At 41.5% G+C, this 17410-nt stretch overlaps 1 protein-coding gene across 1 annotated transcript in view; it reads right to left on the bottom strand.

Moving 5' to 3' along the window:
• Positions 1 to 13030: 13030 nt before the first annotated feature.
• The window catches only part of LOC139708577 (uncharacterized), a 110024-nt gene continuing 105644 nt past the window's right edge, over positions 13031 to 17410 (bottom strand). The window contains exons 21-24 of the mRNA XM_071620548.1: positions 16847 to 17026; positions 15948 to 16082; positions 15324 to 15470; positions 13031 to 14629 (exon numbers count right to left, since the gene is read on the bottom strand). Of these exons, the coding sequence (XP_071476649.1) occupies positions 14052 to 14629; positions 15324 to 15470; positions 15948 to 16082; positions 16847 to 17026 (1040 nt within the window). The 3' untranslated portion in view covers positions 13031 to 14051. The remainder of the gene's footprint in view (positions 14630 to 15323; positions 15471 to 15947; positions 16083 to 16846; positions 17027 to 17410) is intronic.

The following is a 17410-nucleotide window of genomic DNA, read 5'->3' as shown; positions in this document are numbered from 1 at the left end:
TTAACATCAGCACAGTGTCAAAAATATCACCAGCTACAGTGTCAAATTAACACCATGAAGTACCAGGTGAACACTTTTCAACATCATCACGACATACTTTCTACACCTGTGGGTGTGGTCCTCCATTGACACTTAATCGGTGTTAGATTTGACACCCGTGGTGTTAAATCCAACACCGATGTTTTTTGCAGTGTTGACAATAATATTATCTGTCGGTGTTCACTAACCTTTTCCTCGCGGTGGGCTGCAAGTCGCTGAAATGACTTCCGTCTGACCAAGTACAGTTATCACGAAGACTGTCCACGCGAAGCTGTACATCTCGGATGTTTGGCGTCGAAAGGCCTTTCTGATTTGAAAATACATTGCATAATAATAGTTATAAAAACTTCAAGTACATATTCACCACGCGCTGGCCGCAGATGTCACATTTGATCATTGAAGGCCGTGTCACACCGTTCCGGGCAGCGTTTTTTTTTAAGACGGCACAGATTGGGGCATGGCGCGTGTTAAACCTATGGGAAAAACGTTGGGATAGGGTTTTTGGTTATGGTTATGGTTAGGGTTAGGGTTAGGGTTGGGGTTAGGGTCAGGGTTAGGGTTAGGGTTTGATGGTTAGGGTTAGGATTAGGGTTAGGTTTAGGAATAGGGTCTCCGATAGATTTTTAGTTTCCCCAATCTGTGCCGTCTAAAAAAAACACGCTTCCGGGCAAGCTGCGCGGGCTTGTGGCGAGGAGGTAGCTTCCAGCACGTAGAAGATTTTCAGCGGGCGATCAAGAATGTTTGCAATTTTCATTAATGCCTTGTCATACCGTATCTGGGGAAGCTTTGCGGCTTGACTTGCGGGGAAACAAATTTACTCCCCGGAGCTCTCCGCAGTTGGTCCGCACCTGACAGTATCTAGCGCGTATCTCGCCTGTAGTTGCCCGGAGGTGCTCACGCAAGTCCGATTTAACCGCAACCAAGTTTTGAGCATGACCAAAACTTTTTCCGAGTGAGTCGCGGGAATGCCCGGAGAGGTCCACGCAGAACGCCAGTAGGAGGCCCTTAGCGGCAGCACTTCCCAGGCAACTCCCACGCAGGTACTTCGCAGTCCCGTATGCAGCCAAGATAATGAAATTCTGTGGGATTTTAGCCATTCTATCAGAGGAATTCCTTCACTGAGTTGTCAGCCCCCACGCGACTGGTACAAAGGTCAGATAGTATACTCGCAAGTATAATTTAAGTAGAACGCGTCCAGCAAGTAAGACACACGCGCTGACTCGCTCAAATCCTTTTCCGCCCTCAGGAATGTCCGGTATGCTAGAAAATCCCTACACGTAACAAGCCCGGGTAGCTTGCCCGGAAAGGTGTGACAGGGCCTAAACACGGTTGCGGGTAAAAAAAAAAAAAAAAATATGCGTGCGCACCTCCGGGTTGAGATACGTGTTAGGTACTGTCATGTGCGGATCATCTACGGGGACCTCCGGGTAGTCAAAATTGTTCTTTGCAAGTCGCACGCAAGGCTTGCCCGGAAAGGTGTGACACGGCCTTAATCTTGTCAATCATTCTCAAGAGTGCGAAGGCGAAAACGTGTTATTACATACATTCCCATTCACGCTCGCATCGCGTTACTTATGGCATCCCAGGCGAACGCTTCAAACATGCGATCTACGTTGTCAAATCACATCTTCAGTTCATTTCAGTTCAGTTCAATTCACACTCATTTCTCATAAAAAACACGGTGAAATATTACAGAGATTTTTTGGGGGCAACACCTTAAAAAAGCGAACACTTGTCGGGTAAGGTGCACCGTATTGCAATATTTATTTTACATAATGATTATAAAGAGTATAATAACATTAATGATAATAAGATTAATACATACATACATACACACATACACACATACATACAAAAGTAATTACAATCATGTACAACTAAAATTAATAATTATGGAAATTAGTGAAGTGAGGCATCATATAAAGTATGATGTTGGCGAAAATGTATGATGGCTCAACAATATTAAAGGAATTTAATTTCTACGACTTCAATAGGACAAAGGTCTTGCAGGCCTGTGAAAGATTTTTTCCTTTTTGCAATGAAAGGACATTTCATGATTCAAATTGTTATGCGGAAAATATAGGGAGTTTATCGGGTGCGTAGTCGTATAAATCAGAGATATATAACGTACATAAGAAGTGTGTTATCGAGATTTATGAGAATTAAGTTGACGAGTGATTTATTCGAGGGCCAATCAGATCCATAGTAACGTGCATAATGAGTTATGCATCAAAATTTAAGCATTCCCATGGATGAAGATTATTGAATTCCCTCCCCCGGAAAAAAAATCTAGTCATGTACAGACCAAGGATATCAGATTATATTACCAGATTAAGTAGTATTTTGAAGAAAAAAAAATCTGAGGACAGCATAATGTTGGCACACAACATTAAGGGTCCATCCTATCGTTTTGCTTTATTCCTCTCCCAAACCAAAACAGCACACGCACAAAACAGACAATATAAATATTGCGGAGGCCAGTAGATATGGTAAAAATGCAGTGCCGATGTCTAGACGACTTGATCAGGTTGAATAAATGCTACATGTACAAAATAATTTGTCATATATCTTTAACAACATATCATTTGGGTATGACTAATGATGTATAGGTTATTTCGTTTTAGGAAGATTCCTTTTAAAGCTGTTTCATAAGCGGAGAAAATATCTGTTTTGATAACAGAGTCCAAAGAACAAAGAAAAAACAGGATATACAATTCGTTCCTTAATCACTTCCTCATCATTTCACTGATAACACAATATCACAATAACAACGAAATGAATGCACAGATAAATCACACTTTCTTCTTTCTTTGGACCAGGCGACTATGATTACGTGAACCCACCTGTGTATACCTGGCGAGAATAATCATCCACACATGTTGGAGTGAAGAAGGAGGAGAAAACTTGTAGAAATTAAAACAGAGTTTTATTCTCTGGGAGGTCCGATGAAATCAGGAACATTACAACACTAGTGGATCCCTCTACCAAAAGTGATTTCTCAGTAATGTTCGTTGTGAGTACATTCGTCTGCCAGACACCCGCCCTCTCCCATCGTTCGACATTCTCATTGGCTGTTGCTTTATCTACGTCATTAGACAATTGAATCGAACTTTTAGATATTTCTCTCTTTCCCTCACCGATGTCCTTTAATACTTGCTCGGCATTCTTATCTCGTAATTTGTCACTCTGCGTTGCAATAGTGAGTTCAATATAAATCTATGAAAACTTAAAATGAAGCAATGTCTGTTATGTCACGATGTAGGCCTATTTTTTCATTTTATGCTTTGCTGCTTTATATGATTTATTTTGTACTTTGTAATGATGAATCATTTGTGTATGTGTGTGTGTGTGTGTGTGTGTATGTGTGTGTGTGTGTGTGTGTGTGTGTGACAAGGTAAAACAAGGGTGATAAAACAAATGAAAAATTGATGCTTGTTTCTTATTCTTTGCAACGAGGGATATATCGAACTATAAGATTTATGTTTGGCGTTTTCGTGAAGATTTTGGTCTTTTGGTTTTCAGTATGAGAATGATATTATCAGAAGAGATGACGTTCAAACAGTTATGATCAGACTATAGTGTCCCGAAATTTTTTCAAAGTAAGGCAGGTTCAATATCACTAATATCCCACGTCTCTTCGACCTTTTCCAGTTTCAGCGTTTCATCTTATCGATTCTGCGCAGAATGCCGGATAACAAATTATCAGACAGATATCTCACGATGTCTCGAACAGTCACGACTCGCCTCGAACTCCAGGTAGACATCGGGTTGAAAAGGGGACAAGGAAACATCACAAAGGTTATCAAAATTGGGGTAATTTTTCTTTTACACAATATATTATGTCTGGTGGTATAAGCAATAAAAGAGAGAGAGAAAAGGCTGTTAAACTTTTTGTGTCATAACATATTAAAGAAATTATGTGTCGTCACTTGAATGCGCACAGATCTCAAAAACATGACAATCACCTTTGTTGAAAGCTTCCTTGAAGAGAAGTGCAGTCAGAGAGGCAGCTGCGATTAACTGCCAAACGTGCCGTGATTATTAAAGCTTGTCGCACAAAATCGCAATAAAATCACATCTAATACGGCTGTCATGCATGGAATGAACAAGTTGACAAGCACAGGTTCAAAGAAGTTAATTACATGACCTCGTCGAGTTATAATGATAAAAAAGTAATCATAATAATAGTTACGTTCAGACGGCAGGCCCTAACCTCGAGGTTAGGAAACCTCGAGGTTTCGCTCTTGCCCCCTAACTACGACGTGTGTCCACACGACGAATCTTAACCTCAAGGTTACGAAACTTCGAGATTAAGCTTCTGCCCCCCGTAACTACGAGTGGGTCCCACTCGATGTTAAAAACACAAAACCGGAAGTTTCAGCCCACACTGTAACAAGGCGTCTATTTATTCTTTAGTCGAACCCTGTCGGACTCGCTTACGGGGACTCTTTTTCTCTGTCATGGTATGCAGAGATAGCACTGCACTGATGACTTTATGCCTTTATGAAGATATTCGTCGAAAACATTTTTTAGCGTCGGAGAAGAATATAGAATACAGTTTGATAGCGAGTTCGATGTGTTCAGTTTCAGAGATCAAGCACATGGGAAGAAAAGATGATGCTGTTGTGTCATGCGTCATAGGTTTTTCACGTGTGTTGTATTTGTGGTGTACGTTTGGGAGGTTGACCCGGAAGCAGAGGGAAATTGTGGGGGCCGGAGTTTACGGCGAGGTCACTCTTAACTTCGAGTTCGTTGTGTTTTGTGTCCACACGGTGCTTAACTACGAGTGGGGACCCCCCGCGGCTCGTGGTTAGAGCGCTAACCATAAGATTTCTCGTGGCTCGAAACTTCGAGCAAACCTCGAGGTTTGCTAACTACGAGTGCGTCTTCACGGTCCCTAACTACAAGCTCTAACCTCGAAGTTTCCTAACTTCGAGGTTAAGGGCTCCCGTCTCCTCTTGTCTTATTTATCCAGGGTAGCCTCTTCAGTGTTGCCACTGCTCTACCAGAGGAACTGCTATCATTATTACCCTGGCGTTGCCAGGTACCCATTTATACACCTGGGTCGAGAGGGACGTGGTGGGTAAAAACATCTTGTCCAAGGACGTAAGCACTGAGCGGGATTCGAACTCGGGTCCTCCGATCGGGAGTCGGGAGTCTTATCCACTATGCCACAGTGCCCCCACTTGCAATAATTATAGCTACAACACACACACACACACACACACACACACACACACACACAAAGCGACGGCGGAAAATCACGCAATAAACACCAACCGAAAATTCATAACTTTCGCATTTTGTCGTATATGTCAATGGAATATGTGCTTGAGTTAGCAGGTGCCGCTTCAAGAAGTTCCTTTGTTAATTACTGTAGCTTCGGTTTCGAGGCGATGGGTCGTGGAGGTGTGACCTTGTGATACTGGGACGCGTTACAACCTAAAGCAGCTCACCGAAAATCTGTATATTGCATGAACAACGTATTGGATGACAAACTGTATTGGAAACAAAGTGCATTTAATAGACCTATACCTAGATTAAACTGGAAACTTGTGTGCTGTGGACACAATGAAGTATCGGTCACAAAGTGTGTTGGGCACCTGAAACATATTTTACATGCAAACTTATTAAGGCAAACAATATTGGACATCAAACAAGTTCGGACGCCTTGAGTGTTTCGGACACAGAGGCTCAAATTCACGAAGGTGGTACAATTGAAACCATGGTTTAAACCATGGTCAATTTGTATGGAGCGCCAAGTGTCGCATGGCCTATTTCGTTACGAAATCAGTCATTTCGTCGACGAAATGACCATTTCTTTGACGAAATGTTGTCATTTCGTTACGAAATGATCATTTCGTCAACAAAATGACTGATTTCGCAACGAAATAGGCCATGCGACACTTGGCGCTTCATACAAATTGACCATGGTTTAAACCATGGTATCAATATTTTACCACCTTCGTGAATTCGGGCCAGAGTGTAGACAATTTGAGTACATGAGACACCGATGTGTTGGGATTTCTGATAAGGACAAAAAGTGTGTATATTTGACACTTGAGTGTACTGGACAAATGTGTATAAGACATCAAACGTGTATTAATGGACACCTGGCGCGCGTGCGTACTGGACCTCTAGGTGTTTGGATACTTTAAGTAAATTATCATTACACTGTTGGACACTCAAAAGTGCATGGGATAAAAAAAGAAATTGGACATCTTAGTGCGTACTGGACGTGATATTGCACACAAAGTCTCTCGGACACAATTCTCTCGGACAATTAAGTTACCCTGAGTGATATGTCAACCCATTCAGTTAGCTTTGATAATGTCCCCCCCTCCCCCCCCCCCCCCGAACTCTATAGTGCAGAGTTCTGTGCCCCCCCCCCCCCCCCCCCCCCCGGCCACATCCCACATCACGCTCTAAAAGCAGCTAGCCAATTAGCAAAAATACATCTCGCGTCGGCGTCTGACGTCTGACGTCTGATTGACAACTCTGACAAAATGATATTTCTTCGCAGCTTCTTTGGGGGGTCATTACCACCTTTGGATGAGATTTGACCATTTCAAGTAAAATGCAATGGCGCGGGCATGCAATTAACTTTTCACTGGCTGTTTTTGTGTTGAAAAACAAATATTTAATGCTTCAAAGGACATTGATGATTAGAGACCCCGCAAAGTTTCACTACAACGTCGAGTCATCAAGTCAATTAACTGCCATTTCCTTCAAACGCTCGCCATGAACATTTTGACAAGAACGATGTAGTGAATAATCATGGATTCTCTTTGTTGCAGGCAAGATGTCATACTCATATACGATTGACTTATATTAATACGAGCTACGTGCACTAGAAGAGTAAAGACCACAACAATCCTTGGTCGATAATACAAACACTGGTTTGTTGCAACTCATCAAAAAAAAGTTTCAGGAAAATAACAACATAAATGAAGTGTTGGACTTAATCTTACAAATTCAGATGCTATAGCATAGTCTGTAATCGTCGATTAAAATGAATGTCACGCCACAACAGGACCAGCTGAGATTATGATCATGTACAAATGTGCATATTCTGTCATATTTAGTTACTACATTATATGCATAATGTAGGTCATACATACATATATATCTATATGTATGTATATATATATATATATATATATATATATATATATATATATATATATATATAATATATATTTGATATATACATTGTATATCTATATGTTATATATAGATTTGTCCATGATGTAAATGAGTTCAAGTACGGTATGTACAAAGAAAATATAGATGCAATAGATATATAAAAATATATTATACATGTGTGCGAGTGAGTGTTGTCAGATTTCATAAACTGTCGGATGAATTGATTGTGTTGATCGAAGACATCAAGCTATACCCACAGGTGCAGCAATCTACATGATCATTTGGCACGATAATTGAACCGACCGCAGAATGACTCCAAAAAACAGGTACGCCTGTATAGTACATCTCTATCCAATTTCCGCCACATTATCAATCTCACCAAGATGTGAAGAAGTGAAAATGTGCAAATGTTAGTTACTAAACTTACACTCCCTCCACCAAGCCCTTGGGCCACACTCCCACGCTAGATGTATCACCAGGGTTCCCAGCATTTCAAGAAAACAAAATTCCCTGATTTTTCCCTGATTTTTCCCTGACCTTTCTCTGATTTTTCCCTGATGAAATTTCCATGATAACTATTTCAACTCATTTCCAGTTTCACATCCAATTTTCATCCAGTTTCATCCAATGGATGATGCTTTGATATGCAAACAAAATATAACAAAGTCTTACTGACTACTTTCGATTTTGGGGCCAATCAAAATTCCCTTACTTTTCCCTGACTGGAAAAAAAAAGTAAAATAATTTTCCCTGAATTCCCTGATGGGCTGGGAACCTGATCACTGAGATACCACACTGACAGATCAAAGAACCACATGACACGCAATTCACTTTCACTGATGTCTTGTATTTGACTCCTAAAGTCCATTTCATCACAAACAGAGAGCAAATAGGGGCGATACAATTGACTAAAACGCTAGTCTTGAGCCAACAAACCTCTTTTTGTTACAAGGGGTAGGCAATTTAAACATCCAATACTTCTAAACGTCTATGAGGATATTAAAAAAACAAAGACTATACCAACAACGGGACATTCTGGCATTCAGTCGGTCGGTTGTCAATTCTTACATTTGTCAGGATTTTGAAGACAGCGAGAATGACTCTATTCACAAACAGACCAGCTATCTCAAAAGGGTTGCTAAATTGAAGTAAACTTCATCTATTCATTTAACAAGGAGCGCTAGTTACATAAATTTGAACTTTACCTGGTGAAATGTACCCTAAAACACAGCACAACGGGCCTCATGAAGGGGCGTATAACTTGCACTAAACACACGAATAAATCGCTTCAAGAGCTCTCTCTGTCGATATAGACATCAACTACTTCTATCATATAATTCCTTGTTTCAGAAATAAAGATATATTCATTGCACTGTTTATTCTGTTAAATATGTTAAACCTTTCTCAAACACACAAAGAAAGAATTAATACCAGCAATATAGCTGGCATACATTTACAGCCGTACCAACACATCTACTCTTTTCAAATTTGCCAGAAACCGATGCTAAACTATAATACGCAACTTCATTTTATCTCTCAGCTGTGGTTTGAATTAAAGGTTGAAGATCGCATCTGCTTTCCCCGAAAGCACGGACACCACAAATAAAATAAAAAGCACAATAAAAAACAAACAAAGAAACAGTAGGTGGTAGTTACAACATTTGAATACAACTGCGTCAACTTGCAACCAAGAGATCATCTTGACGAACAAGACTGACTTATAACCCTTTACTGCTAAAGGCTGCATACAGCTCTCATTTGTGACACAAAGAGAATGTATATTAGTCCTTTTTATTTATCTTACGAACTTCCGTCCTTCTTCCACCAACACTCGCATATCCTTTGCTCTCATAAAATCACACACTATGTTCATTTTAGGCATTGCTGTACACAGTCAAAGCACTTAACAAAAGTCTTTTGTGCATCACGCTTCCTCCCTGGCCCGGGCCGTTTCACATGCGAAAATCTATAACCGCGTCGTGAGTTAGGCAAGAGTTCATTTTAAACTGTACATTGTAGAAAAATAAAGATCTACATTCCTGCAAATATCCATACGCTACGCTATCAAAAAACACTGTACTAAATACAGAAAAAAAAAGTACCAAATTGTCCCCGTTTCAACATCAAGATTTCATTAATGTGTACATTTGTATTTCTCAACGGCAAGAGTGACTTGTTATTTGCCATTGCTCTGTGTTGCCACTTTTAACATTTTCCTCATTGGTATAAAAAGACTTCTACAAGATAGAATTACTCCGGTTTGTAACTTCTGCATGTGAAACGGCCTACCGCCAACCCTCGTGTCTGTACACCATAGTTTACACTGTCTATGAAAGGTCTATGTACAACTATACACTGGCATCAGTCAATGCTTTCCAAATATAGCAAAAATATGTCCTGTATACCATTTGTATCTACATGAATAACACAACAACAGAATAAATGGCCAGAGATCAGACAACAACAACAAAAACAACAACAACAAAAAATACAATTACACAAAAAAACAAGAGGGCATCTTCCACACCAGAACCTTTTTATCGAGAAAAGGGAGCATGGAGAAAAGGATTGAAAAGGGAAAAAAAAGGTTACCATTTTACTTCCTCTGTACAAAAACTGATTGATATTTATACAATATGCACACACACTCACGACATTCTCAGAATCGATTTTTTTTTTCTCCATGATCTAAAAAATCATGACCACCACCACTACCACCCACTTTCTGAAAGCACTGAATGTCTTATAATATACTGTATATTCATATATGACATGCCTTGCAATACTCATACGTGATTCAGTTTACAGCTTTTGCTAAACCAGCAGCAAAAAAAGAGAGAAAAAAAAATCACAATTTTTCCTGTTGTTTTTTTCTCTACCATGTACATACTTGCGAGAGACGATTTGATGTACATTTACATTCAAAATGTTACATTTTCCATCACTTTCGGAAAATAGAATAAAAATGGTGAACTCCTTCACTGTGGCAATGAAAAGGAAGGTGAGATTACAATCTCTGCACTGCAAGAAAAAGAAGAGGAAAAGAAAACAACAACACATTTCCAACTCTGACAGATCGAGAAGTTAAAGGGAAGGGCAGTTAGTACAGGCTAGGGAAGAAAAGTCTTTGTTTTCGTATCACAAATTTCATTTAGTTACTGTTTAAATCGATAGCCAATAATAATTTTTAAACAAATCACATCTGCAGCGAGTCAGTATATTGAAGCGTACGATGCAATAGCAGCCACCTATCAATCATTAATAGCAAGAAATAACATTTGTCTACATGAATGAGAAACAACTCTATCATCCATTGATGTACGCTTTCACACATCTTATACATGCAAAGTGTGGAATGATGTTATAACAGTAAAAATGAGAGATATATTTCGAAAATACCGACGTTCCACTACGATCATGCGTCACAGAATTACACGAAATTCAATCGTCACTCGAATGACTACCACGACTACACTTCATCAAACACCACTGAACTCCCATTTAAACAGACATCTGTAGGTTTTGTAAAGATCACACACTAATCCATCGGAACAGGGGGAAAAAAGCGAAGAATATCTTACAAAGTGCGATAAACTCCCCTTGGCCATCCGATATTAGAAGCTGGTTAGCCTCTGCTCAAAACATCATTAGAAACTGCAGCATTGTTAGCTAACACTTGTCATGAAACTTTTCTCTTTAAAAAAAAGAACCCAAAAAAAAAGATAACATTCTCACTCCGAGACAATGAAGAGCGCATATTTCATATCTTTTTGACACACATTTCTGTCATCTCCATAGCGACGCCCTCACCAACATTAGGAAAACTCTAGAAGGTTCCGTGGGTACCCAGTGTAGGAACGAATGCAATGACTGCATACTACACACACTCTTCACACCGACCCCCAAACCAACATCTGGAATACTCTAGAAGGTTCCGTGGGTACCGAGTGGAGGAATGAATGTAATGACTGCGTATTACACATACTCTACACACCGACCCCCTCACAAACATCCAAAAACTCTAAGAGGTTCCATGGGTACTGGGAAGATGAAAGAATGTAATGACTGCGTACTACACACACTCTACACACAGACCCCCTCACCAACATCCGGAAAATTCTATGAAGTTCCATGGGTACTGTGAAGACGAATGAAATGTAATGGCTGCATACTACACACTCTCTGCATGCCGACCACCTCACAAACATCCGGAAAACTCTACGAGGTTCCACGGGTACTGAGAAGAGAAATGAATGTAATGACTGCGTACTACACACCGAGTCCCCACCTATGAGAGTGACATCCATCTCTCGTCGAACAAACCACGAGGGGAAAGATAACGATGACACAAGCAGCTGACCGCAATCGTGAGATGAATCTGCCTTGAATAAAGACTAGGACATAATCCCATGCTTGCCACACCACACGTCATGACAATAAGGTGACTCCTGATTTTGTGCACACACAAACAAAGACAATTGTGAAGTCTGTGCTTTTACAGTTTAGAACTGCACACGATCAATGGTTAATTAATGCGTGCTTGATTATACAACAATAGCTAGTCATAGCCTATGAACTTGCCAACAATACAAGAACAACAACAACAAGGGAAAAACAAGCACAAAATCTGACGTTTATATTTTAGGCATGCTTCGAACTCAAGTTAGCCAAAGCTGTGATATGACCTTTGACACTAAATAACTGCACGCATCTCCTTTATATTTCCCACAGGCATTGCAGACCTGGTCCACTGCTTTCAGAAGATAGAGAATGCAAGAGAAATACACGCCAACAGCCAATAAACAATTGCAAACTTAACACAGGGAGAAAACCTCGGGGGTACTCTCTCTGCTTCTGCATATTTTCTCGATTGTGGGGGGGGGGGGGCATAAACATGACTGGATCAAGAGATTTTGACGCTTTCCTCAGACAAAAATCAATCACAGTTGTTCTCGGGATAACCCTGATTCTGTTTTGCAGCCATCATTCATTCCTCCCTCATTTCTAACCGCATGCAGAAATCACTACCAGGCATCTTGTTCTTCCCGAGTTACAGGTTGAGGTTTTGTCGTATATCAAGTGCAATAGCAAAAGTGTTTTCAGACATTTTTTCTTTCTTTTGAGAAAAAAAAAACACACACAAGAAGGTACAAGTGTCGTTCATTGTTTCAGAAAACCAAGGATCACTTCATAGTCCAGTACAAATCTTCCAAGGCACGCAGCTCACACAAACACAATCAAAGTCCTTTTTCATCTGTCTTTTTCGTCTTTGGAAAAAGAAGTCACCTACGGTGATTTGATCTATATGCTCCACGGAGATTGGGTAACGTTTCCAAACGTCCGCCATCCGTCTTTCAAAAGTGAAGTCCTGGGTGGCGATTTGCACCATATGCCCCACCGTGGCTGGCTTTTCCACTCCAGAAATGCACAGCAATCTACGCCCCATGCTGATTTACAAAATAAGAGGAAAGTGCCCCCTTCTTCTTCTCCTCCTCCTACTCCATTTCAGATGTACATCATTTTGAGTGAGACATCAGTGCCATATTTGAATCTTTGTAGTTTTAATAAAGGAGGCTGGCTTTTGCCGATATTAATCCACTTTTCCAGGGTAGGTGCTCTCTTTTGCAACCCCCCACCCCCCCCCCCCCCTCAAAAAAAAAAACAAAAATCCAAAGCAGCTATTTGTATCAGAATATCACACCAATGGATGGAGTCTCCAAGATGGACATGGGGTAAAATATGATCCCCTCTTTCTTTACCCCAACCTGGATGATCATACACATGCACCAACTGCCTCAGTGTGGCCTGCCACTCTGTCACTTCGCTTGTTCGCATACGTCTTTTCAACACCAAACCTTACAGTCATGTCTCAGTTTCGTCACACACAAGTCCACTTTTTACACCTACACACTGTAATCATGCCTCTAGCATATTCCTTTCAAATCATGTCATACAATGTAATTCTGCCGTTGGCATCATTTTATACTCTACCTTTCTATCTGAAAGCTCTCACTGAGAGAAATGCCACCCATGTATATTGTAGGTGATTTTTCCCAAGAGCATTTAAATGTATTCTCCCTGACAAAACTTGCTCTAAATGACCAAGTCTCAAAATTGTTGTAATCAACATTTCAACATTCAAATCACAGTTGATTGTGAGTTAACTTTAGAATACTGTCATTGTTGTTTTTGTTTTTTGTTGCTGTCAAGCAGCAAAGGATCTGGCACTTAAAAGATATCATATGTTTCTATTTCTGTTATCTAGATATTTCCGTTTGTTGGCATACACACATTGCCAAATTTAAATACCATAAAGCAATCCTTACATGTATGTCAAGCATACCGGCTCCATGGTAGAACAGCCCTCATAATGCAAACTGATTACCATACATTTCTTTCTTCTTTTTTTTTTTTTACAGTGATGTAATCTTTTACAACTTATCTGCCCCAGCAGCTGTAAGCTAGCTGAATTCCTCATTAAATGGCCCCAACATCTGCAAAATCTCAATGTGAAATTTCATCTCACTCTCTACTGAATGAAAGTAGTCGCCGAAACAAGCTACAAAGAAAAATCCACTCTTCCAGTACATCTCATTCCGCCCTTGCGTGAGGGAAGCAATATCTTCTTTCTGATCACTTGTGAAACAGAATGGGAGGTGGGGAATGCTACGAGGATGAAAAATCTTGGCATATTGAGAGTGCTGCGTCAAAGTGCGTCACTTGAGCTCCCTGCCACTATGCCTCCCCTTTCATTAACCCTTTTGTGAGGTTTGAGTACCAACTGGCACAGGAAACATCATAGTGTTGTACACACTGTTCAAAGTCCTCTGTCACAGAAAGGGTTATGAGATGTTAAGATGACATCATCACTTTGGTGGCTGGGGTTGGATCTGGCCACCGCCTCCCCCTTGCAGGCTAACGTGTGGTTGACCGTGAACAGAGAGGTGAGTCAGAGCCGTGCCGGAGCCAGCCACGCCTTGCATGGCCGTTGTTGGGGGCTTCCCCTGGGCGGCGGGGGGCGTGGCGGCCGTGAAGGGGCTCAGTGCCGGGCTGGCCGGATAGACAAAGATGGTCGGGCCGGGCTGGACGGCGGGCGAGTTGACCGCGATGGTGTGCAAGGCCGGGGAGGACGGCTGGAGCTGGGACGGGGCGGAGAGCTGGACCAAGGGGGACATTGGCTTCTGGTGCTGACCGACGTGGGGCGAGAAGTGGAACTTGGTCATGGTGGAACCGTGGGGGTGCGGCGAGCCGCCTTTGGCCAACGGGGAGGGGGGCGGCGGCGGGGTGAGGGTGAATTTGGCCGACATGGCGGAGTTGGCGTTGGGGAGCTGGGCAGAGCCGACGCTGAGCTTACTGCCATTGCTTGGGCCTCCCAGACGGACACTCTTCACTGACGTCAAGTGAAGCTTGCTGGGTGCAGGTGACTTTGGAAGAGACGGGGAACCTGCACACCAATGGAAAAAAGATGACATTGTAACATTAATCCCTCATAACATGCCCTTACATCTTTTATCATTATCCTTGCCACCAAAATACATAAGTCAATCAATTTTTTTTTTCCCATAATAATAGTATAATAAAGTACATTTATAATGCGCCGTATCTATCATTAATGATACTCTCGGCGCATGAGAGCCTGCGTACTTCAACACATACTGTGTACAACCCTCCAAACCCAGTCCACATAATAATACATTAACATTAACAAAAACTACAATTTTTTGGGGGGTAAACAGAGACAAACTGCAAGCATGTAAGCCAAAGACATTTTTTTTTCATGGCAACATAGCTCTGGATATCTCATAGGCCCATTCATGCTGTACAAACAAGTGACGTTTCACCATGCTGCCATCTTACTAGGCACGCTGCCATCTTACCAGGCACACTCTATGGGGACTTGCATGCATTTTCCAACAGAGACTGTCATTAAGATCACATGATGTCATGAGCTCCGTACACAAATATATGACCCATGTGCTTGGCAAAATGGTGGCGCGGCAGCTTCAAAGTAACTGGTCTCTGAGATATCCAGATACCTCCCATAGAGATCAGTGGGTAATGCCAGGGGGGAAGAGGGATTGGATAGGAGTGTTTAAAAGGGTGGGGCAGCTTTTATCGTCGGCGACCCCATTGCGTACCTGATGCGGAGCCCTCGCCCTCCACCCCTTCTTCCTCGTGAGACTGCTGCATGATCTTCTGCCGCACCTCGCGGATCTTTAGCTGCAGACAGTTCTTGGAGGGGAACATGTCCTGGTGCTTGGTCTGGAAGGCTGCTGTCGCTGCCGCTGCAAGGAAACAGAAAGTGGAAGACAAACGAAAAACAAACTTTGGGTTAAACCAGAGAATAAAATAACCATTTGGTAAGCCAGGGTTCAACATTAGAGGTGGCCCAATGGCCCAGTAGCCCAGTGATTCATTGAACATGCTCTGATATTGCACATGAAAATCACCGATTTAGCGCAGCTAAAATTCCTTACACAAATAATAATTAGTTATATTACATCAATAGTTTACAACATTCTTAAAAAAATGGTCTTAACAAAAAAAAAAAAAGATGTTTTAGTAGAAGGCACGATAGCAATCTCCTGATTCTTTTTTTTTTATCATAGCCACTAGTAAAACACTGAACAAATAGTGCTTATTTACGTTGATGTAGGGCAGTTTGTCAATCAGTTGTGATAACCACTGTGACGCAAAAATTCATTAACTTGAGTTTGTTGGCTGGGTAACCGATCAAATGTCCAGCCCGCTGGGTGACCTACCCGAGGGGAAGTAGCCATTGGTCTTGAAGAGCTCCATGACCAGTATCCGCCTCTGGTCCAGGATGCGGCGGAGGGTGGAGATAGAGGAGGAAGTGGTGGAGCGGTCCAGCTCACTCTCATAGTCATCTAGGTCATCTGGAGATGAGCAAAGAGGAATATATTCAGGAAGAGAGAAATATATAAACATATATATGCTGTGTGTGTGTGTATATATATACACACAGAACATTAAGCACATTTCATCCCACTCTTAGAATAACTATATCATACTTCTCAAGCACTCATCTCTCTCCGCATGATTTAGGATGACGAGGAAAAAGAAAAAAGAAAAAGAAAACTATAGAAGCACTCTGAGAGCGTATACCTCCGCCAAGCAGCTCATTTCCACCACTGATCTTGTTCTTCCATAGAGACCAGTGATTTCCACCATACATATGCATGCTGAAAATCAGCCGATTTCCCAAAGTAGAAGCCTTTACTTACGTCATCAACTTCCAGCTGCATGGCGCGCCTCGCCCTAGCAGAAACTAGAGCACACACTTTAGTGCGCGTATATGCAAACCTAAAAGAAATCTGCTACTTAAACTCCTAAGCTCATTGACCCTACCTTCCAAAATATTTTTAAAAATCCTCCATGAAATCCATAAAATTCCCAGATCACTACCAGAATCTAATCATCTGTTACTTGTCTCATTCTCAACCTTTCCTGTAAGTTTTTATCCAAATCTGTTACACAACATTTGGGGTTATTTTTCAAACAGACAAACAAACAAACAAAGAAACAAACAAACCAACACCAATGAAAACATAACTCCTCCCTTGGTGGAGGTAAAAATTGCTGCCAAATCTTGACCCTCTCCCCCACAAATCATCAATTTGTTTGTTGTCCCGTCCCTCACCTCTCATCGTTCCGCTCAGGGCCTCCGCGCTCGCCTTGTCACTGAACTTGAAGACTGAGTCGTCACCGATGACCCTCTTGCCGGGGGTGCTAGGTTCCGAGCTGCTGGAGCTACGGCGGTGGGGCGACTTCAGCTTGCACGGCGACGTGGGATCGTTGTCGCTCTCGCACTCGCTCTTGCCTGGGAATAATCACAGGAGGATAATGAGAATCTGTCAATGCACAAGAGTGTGTGGCTACTGCAGCTAAAAGTATTATCAAGGTGAGCTTGAATATACATGTATACCTAAAAAGATGTTGGTTTCTGTTTTTTGTTGTTGGGTTATTTTTTTTTGTGTGTGTGTGTGTGTTTTGTGTTTGTTTGTTTGTTGTTGGTTTTTTGGCAGAAGATGCAGTAAAATAATAGCACCATTTCAAAGAGAAATTGAATATCTACTTGCAACAGGGTACTCATGCATTTCACATCATTGATAACAACATTATCTACACCGTGTATACCCAGCATTGTTCAATAACAACTGGGCCATTAGTAGCAAGAGGGCATAACAAAATAAATACCTCAACT

This window comes from Diadema antillarum, unplaced genomic scaffold (assembly GCF_040938485.1).
Source record: "Diadema antillarum isolate AM-2024a unplaced genomic scaffold, OU_Dant_1.0 scf00000004, whole genome shotgun sequence".
NCBI lineage: Eukaryota > Metazoa > Echinodermata > Echinoidea > Diadematoida > Diadematidae > Diadema > Diadema antillarum.
This window is presented reverse-complemented; position numbering and strand designations above follow the sequence as displayed.